We start from the raw sequence: 7,276 nt of genomic DNA, 5'->3' as shown, positions 1-7,276 counted from the left end.
GGATCGCCTCGGCTCTGCCGGGGGCTCGGCCCGGGAGCGTCTGGAGCTGGAGGACATCTTCATCGCAGTGAAGACCACGAGGAAGTACCACCGGAGCCGGCTGGACCTGCTGCTCCAGACCTGGATCTCCCAGGCCAGGGGACAGGTGAGGCTGCCGGCGGCCGGGGGGGGGCGGCCGGGCCGGGGCGGGCAGCCGGGGCCGCAGCCCCTGCGCCCTGAGTTTGTCCTCGGTGTGTTCAGAGCAGCTTCCCTGGTGAGCCTGGGGAGGCTCGTCCTGTCTGAGGGCCTGATCTGAGCCTGTCTCCAAAGGAGTTCATTGTTGATTAAGCTACTGGCAAGTCTGGGACCGGTGATCCAAGCAGAAGCAGTTTGCTGACTTGTGTATGGCTGTGGGAAATAGCCGTGCTGATGCACCTTGACCGGTGTTTTGGACTAAGCTGTTCAGTGACTTAGGTTTTCTCATAGAACAATGTGTAATTCGTTCCCTTGTTTGGGAGTTTCAGTCCATTCAAGCGCATTTATGCAATTCTGCCCAGCAGCTGGGACAAGAGCATGGTACTGCCCTGCACTTTCCTCCCCAGCTTTCATTCTTGCCTTTCACCTTGCTTAACAGCTTGGGATGACTCCTGGCCGGAGAGAGGAGGTGAAGGTACTACCAAAAGAGACAGCCATTCCTATGTGGAGATTGGTTGTCTGATGAAGAGAGTAAAATCTTGGGATGCTTTACTGAAATTAGGTTTTTCTGGTTTGCACTGCAAAATCTTATCAAATAAGGCAAGAGCTGAAGTTGCCAGGGTTCTCTTCACCCCAGTCCCAACGGCAACTGTGAAACAAACAAAACATTCCCAATTCTGACTGCAACTGAGCCAAGTTGAAATTGGCTTTTGAAAGTCCCAAATGTGGACACACCTTTCTCCCAACGCATTTTTGTCCCCCACAGACGTTTATATTCACGGACTGGGAGGATCGGGAGCTGCGCCTGAAAGCAGGTAAGCTGTGCAGCCCATGCAAGCTGTGTGGCGTGGGTGAGCTGTCTGTTACAACCGAGTTTTGTTTCTGTCCTTATTTCATGCTTTACAAGCAATGAGGGAAGTCAAGATGGAGAAATCTTCTCCTTTCACAGGAGAATGTGCTGTTCCTACTTGCCACTTGGAGAAGATGCCCGGGACTTCCTGAATACGGGGGGTTCACCTTTGCACCCACTCCCTTCCCGTTAGGAAGCCCAAGTCTATCTGGTCCAAAGTTATATTAGGTATTTCCTTTGCACACAGTCTCATGGCACTATTTATATGCTGTGCACTCACGAGTTTTTATGTACTCTGCAGCTTGCATGCCATCTGCGTAACCCATCAGCCTTGCCTGTCCTGCTGTTTACTCTCCATGTGTGCACCACATGCACTTCAGATGTACAGGATTAGTGCCAAATGTGCACTTCGTTTGTAGTCTTTTTTGGACGACACATGCCTCTCAGACCTGAAAGGGCTGATCTTTATTTTTCTAGGGGATCATATGATCAACACCAACTGTTCTGCTGTCCATACCCGGCAAGCTCTCTGCTGCAAGATGTCTGTGGAATATGATAAATTCCTGGAATCTGGGCAAAAGTAGGTGAAACACGTTGTTCTGATTGACTGTTTCTTCCAGTTCTGTGCTCATAGGAAACTTGAGTAACCTCCTCTGCTCCAGCAAGGAATGCAGTGTTAGCTGAAATGTGGTGATGAGCATAATAAGGAAGGGAGCACAACATGAAGCAGTGTTTATAAACAAGCATCATCTGAGAGGCAGAAAGGGGGATATTAATTTCATCCTCTTCCCAGAATTTGGATCTGTGGGTGCTTTCAGCTTCTGAACTCTCCAATTCAGGACAAGGGGAAATGCTTTCTGCTCGAAGCCTGAAGGATTAGGACTCAGCTCTAAGCCCATCACTCGTTTCTTTGTCGCTGCTCGGCAGTAACTTTAGTATTTTGTTTTGTTTGAAGATGGTTTTGCCATGTGGACGATGACAACTATGTGAACCCTCGGACTCTCCTGCGTCTCTTGTCTGCCTTCTCGCACAGCCAGGACGTCTACGTGGGGCGACCAAGTCTGGACCATCCCATTGAAGCAGCTGACCACGTCCAAAGTGATGGATCAGTAAGCAGACTTTGCAGTTAGTCTGAGAGACACCCTGACCTGATAAGCTTTTAAAGCCTTGGGAGTTCATGGGATTCACCCATAAAAACAAGTGATTTCATTTACAAGCACTGAACCTAGCACTGGTCATTTCCAGAGACAGTGTGCTGGGATAAATGAGCCTTTGATCTCACCTCACAGGCACATCATAGAATCACAGAATGGTTTGGGTTGGAAGGGACCTTAAAGTTCCCCGAGTCCAACCCCCACAGGCAGGGACACCTCCACCAGACCAGGTTGCCCAAAGCCCCATCCAGCCTGGCCTTGAACACTGCCAGTGAGGGGGCACCCACAGCTTCTCTGGGCAACCTGGGCCAGTTGGAGTGGGTCCAGAGGAGGCCATGAAGATGCTGAGGGGCTGGAGCACCTCCCTTACAAGAACAGGCTGAGAGAGTTTGGGCTGTTCAGCCTGGAGAAGAGAAGGCTCCAAGGGGACCTTATAGAGACCTTCCGTAAAACAGTTTGTCTCCCGGGTGGATGTCTGTTTCTCTTCCTTTACTCACGTGTGTTGGTGATCTCCCTTACACCAAGGTGAGTAGGGCCTCCCCACCTTGACTCTTCCTTCACTGTTTTTGGGGGCAGTGTTCCTTGTTCTGGGGTTTGGCTTGGTTGGTTGGTTTGTTTTGAGAGCAGTATCACATTGTCATCATCTTGAACCAACCTCAGATGGGTGACAAAGGCTCTCTGGGAATATGAGGTATTCCCAGTACTGAGGGGTTACTGGGCTTCCAAGAAGTGGAAGCAAATGTATCTCAGTCATGAGATGCACGTGCTAAAGGACAAGTTCTGACCAGGTCCCCTGTACTGACAGGCCTAAAGATAAAAAACATTCCACTGGCCAGAAAGTCAGCTACAAAGCAGCTACTTAGGGAAAACTCTGCACAACAAAATAGTCTCCTTGGACATGGAGCCAAGTGACTAATGGCCCACCTCTCATGTCCTCGGGAACACTGCACTGGCTGTGACCCAAGGCTGGAATGACCAGGGACAGATGGCCCTGGGTAGGAGCGGGACTGTTTCCCATTTCACATGTGCTACCTCGGTTGTGCTAACTTGCTGTCAGCTCCAGCATGGGAGTTTCCTTTGAGGGAACAGCCAGCTGGGCTTTCAGCAGCCCGAAGAAGTAGGAATTAGTCTGTACTCTTGTTCTGACTCCAGTGCAGTATGTGGCATCCAACAGAACCTCAAGTCCCCTTCCTTGCCCAGCCAAAACCCGGCTGCCAGTAACTGCTGTGTGTTTTTCTTGTTGCTCTTCAGAAGACAAGCGTGAAATTCTGGTTTGCCACAGGTGGAGCAGGGTTCTGCATCAGCAGAGGTCTTGCCCTGAAGATGAGTCCTTGGGCCAGGTAAACGCTGCTCCTCGCTGAGCTCCAGCAGGAGGTGCTTGGTAGGCTTTAAAGCGTGTCTCGTCTTGTCTCCTGTGCTCTGCCTCGCAGCCTGGGTAATTTCATCAGTACCGCAGAAAGAGTGCGTCTTCCTGATGACTGCACTATTGGCTACATCATTGAAGGGCTGCTGGAGGTGAAGCTGCTGCACAGCCCCCTGTTCCATTCCCATCTGGAAAATCTGCAGAGACTACAAGGCGAGTCTGTGCTGCAGCAGGTAGGGCTGAGCCTCGTGTCCTGTCCTCACACCTCGGTCTGATCAGATCTGTACTCCAAGACAGCGCTCTGCAGCAGAGGAGCTTGGAGTCGCTCAGAGCTGTGTCCTGTCCAGTTCCTCCATTAGGTAAAAAGCATACTGTCACCCTAGCCACACAGCCTTGTCCCCCTTTGGGGACACGTTCTGCTACATTAAGCCTAAACACGGAGTTCCCCATCTCCTCCTAAACTCTGACCTTCCACGAATCACAGCAGCGGCCAGCGTAGAAGGAGGCAATGCTCAGTTTGCCTGCCACGTAAGAAAGGATTTTTGTCTTTGCCGAAGAAAGTCTCAGTCTTAATTTGTGCTGTCCAAAAATACCAGTGCTGCAGCTGTAGCGAGTCCCTCTTCAACAACTAAGACATAGTTAAATTTTAGACAATTTTTAAGAATAACTTGTCCGAATCTCAAGAAACAATGTTTCTTAGGAAACATCGAGTAGTTTTTTAATTGCTGGGATACCTTTTACTGATGGGCAGTAGATGGAGCTGTAAGGCTACCCAGCAGCTTTGTCTGCCCCTTACTGTTTGGCACCGTGAAAAAGCCAGAGTGCGGTTTTGCCCCTACAAACTGCTTGGTTATATTTTCCTGGCAATTGTATTGGGCAGCAGAAATGTGCACTTGGGGCCAAATTCCAGCGTGATGTAATCTCCTTCATGTTAGTCAATTTAGCTGTAGGCTGAATACAGCCTTGCGTTGGTGATCATTGTTTCCCTGAGACTGTAACGGCTACCCGAAATCCAGGAAATCTACAATTAGGAAGAAACCCAAAATCTATATATATATATATCTCTCTATATATATATATGTCATCTTGTACCTGGCACCTGAAAACTTGTTAATACAGAGCATGTGTGGAAGACCAGCACTGAACTGGAGCTGCAGAGATCCCGGTGCTGTTGCCAGGTTTGTCACACAGCAGTCCTTTGCACGCCATTTAACATCCAAATGTTTCTGTTTTCTCTCAGTGCTACGACACTGCTGTTGCAGACTGCAGCGAGTGTCTGCTGAGGACAAACATATGTTGCTCAGTGAAGGTACAGACACTGGCAGGATCAACGCCCGTACAGAGCTGACAGTCGTAACTCATCTTGTCCCTCAGGGCAGCGCACCTTTCAGCTCCTTGGTTTATTCCCCCTCATTGCCTGCAGACGAGCAGCGGCCGTTTGATAGCCACCATCCAGTGCCAGTGTTGCTTATGCCAAAACTAACCACTGGTTTTCACCATTCAGATCAGACAGGATCCTTGGAGTCTGTCTTCATACCTCATTAAAAATCCTCCTATGCCTGCTCTGGTTTTCTGCATTAATGTCACAGTTTCTGCATATTTATTTGCTTTTACAGGTAACCCTAAGTTATGGGGACCCTGAGAACAAGCACAACGTTGTGAGTGTGGGAGGAGTGTTTGGCCTTCAGCAAGACCCAACCCGGTGAGTGTCCACTTCCAAAACAGGATCTCCCTGCCTTGCTCGTGTTGAGTGACCGCACGATGATCAAACCCACGGACGGGGTTGTCTTCTCTTGTCAGCTCTTGCTGCTGCGCTGAGGGCAGGCGGACCCATGCTGCGCAGTCAGTGCTGGTACGTTCCTTGTAGGGAAGTTTCCAATCTAATATTCTTCTTTTCTTTTCTTCGTAGATTTAAATCTGTCCACTGTCTGCTCTATCCTGACACTATCTGGTGCCCTGCTAAGAAGATGTCGTAATTCTTGACCGGTTGTTGACACCTGTATCTTGCCTGGTTTGCATAAGACAGGAGTTGTGGTGGACTTCTTTGGGGGTTTTGTTTTCTTCTTCTGAGAGACAACCAGAGGTATCTACGAAGGAGGTAGACTCTCTTTCCAAAAGCAAGGTCTGTGGCTTGTTCAGCTGCAGCCTGGGACATTCCAAGAAGATCCCTGTTCTTTTGTCCAGTGGCTCCACGTGTGATGTCCACAGCGTATGAGTCGCACTGCGCTTTGGTCTGATGCCACGGGAGTTTGTGTGTGGACACATCCAAGGCAAATGCAGTGCTGGAATGGCAGCAGTCTTGGTGCTGTCAGGGGCTCTGAGAGGCCGCTGTCTGGAAGCCCGAGTGCTATAGCAGACTGTAGTCCCCATGGTGACAAGAGAGGGGAAGTTTTCACTTGTCTTGCAAACAGCGTTATTTAAGAGTTTCTGTGTCCTGCCATATTAAAACTCCACCTGTGGGTGGGCACAGGGTCTGTTTGTAAACACCAGAAATCCTGGCATCACCAGGGTAAACGAAACCCTGGCTGAAAGCCTCTGTGGTGGGAAAACCCTGTGTAATGGTGAGCTGACTGAGGAGGGGTAGGTGCTGCGTACAGGGCGCGTTCTCCCCTGCAGTCCATGTCTGCCTCCCATGGAGGTGATGGTCAGACCTGGCTCTCCCGCCCGCTGAACTGCAGCGGTTGTTGGTGACGGTGGTGGTCTGCCAGGCCCCAGGCTGTTCCCGTGATGTCTGATACTGAAGAAGTATTTGCCAGACTGGATGGTAACGCTGGCTTTGCCCACAGCAGGTTGTGTGCGCTGCTGAAACACGCGCTGTCTCTGAGGCTGTGCTGTGTCTTGGGCTGGCTGAGGGAGGAGGAATGCTCCATCGCTGTAATGCTCCGAGGAGGTCCATCTGAGGACCTTTAATTGTATGACTGGTTACTCCACTTCAGCTTCTTCAGATAATCTTTTGGTTACCTTCAGGTCTAGATCACTGTTTATCTTTACTCTGCTTCTTAATGTTTCAATACATAGTTCATGCAGTCACTGAAAGGGACTGAACTCTCGCACAAAGGCAGAAGTCAATGTTGTGGCAGTGTCAGCTGCTGCTGCTGCTGCTCTTCAAATAAAATCAGTTTTGAAAGTGGAAGAAATGGGGCTCCATGTTTACTTTTCTCTTAGCCCAAACTTTGTTCATGTCACATCCCTACCTGACAGGAACAGCACAAAATAATACTTTGCAAAACCACTGTTTACTTTTACAAACTCTTCAGAAAATACTTGCTGGTTTGGTGCTAGAGTCTGAGACCGAATTAAGGGGAGAATAATGGCATGACGTTGTATAACCTGGAACTAAGATTAACGGCTGGCATCTGGACCTAGCAAACGTTTTGGATTTCTAAATGGCTGTGCTGTGGACTTCAGCTGCTTGACTTCCATTGAAAAGTGGTGTAATGCAGGCAAATGCCTGCAGTGCATTCATGTATGAAACCGCAGAGGTGTCAGCCTCCTGAAATACTGTTCCCTGCTCTCTATTTTTAACGCAAACATTTCAGCATTCACCTGGGTATCTTGTCCTCTCTGCATGATTTTAGTTAATTCCACTGAGGAGCAAATAAGTCGACTGCTGCTTGCCACAGTCCCGCGGCTCATTCCTAAATTTCTTTCCTTCATGTCGTCCATGGTGACCAGGAGGGGTGGGAACAGGAAGGCTGCAGGGAGTCGAAGCCCAGCGGGCACAGCGGCTGTGTC

General features: G+C 49.6%; 1 protein-coding gene across 1 annotated transcript; it reads left to right on the top strand.

Annotated features, from left to right (window-relative positions):
- Positions 1-4: 4 nt before the first annotated feature.
- Positions 5-5,677, top strand: RFNG (RFNG O-fucosylpeptide 3-beta-N-acetylglucosaminyltransferase; the record flags this gene model as incomplete). Its single annotated transcript, XM_010191092.1, has 8 exons — positions 5-145; positions 941-989; positions 1,502-1,604; positions 1,980-2,133; positions 3,430-3,518; positions 3,609-3,774; positions 5,158-5,243; positions 5,451-5,677. Coding segments are annotated over 8 exons (855 nt in total), but the record flags the coding sequence as incomplete, so codon positions are not given.
- Positions 5,678-7,276: the final 1,599 nt, after the last annotated feature.

Source organism: Mesitornis unicolor, unplaced genomic scaffold (genome assembly GCF_000695765.1).
Source record: "Mesitornis unicolor isolate BGI_N332 unplaced genomic scaffold, ASM69576v1 scaffold37768, whole genome shotgun sequence".
In the NCBI taxonomy this organism is placed as follows: Eukaryota; Metazoa; Chordata; class Aves; order Mesitornithiformes; family Mesitornithidae; genus Mesitornis; species Mesitornis unicolor.
The sequence above is the reverse complement of the archived record's forward strand: the minus strand, read 5'-3'. Positions and strand labels throughout refer to the sequence as shown.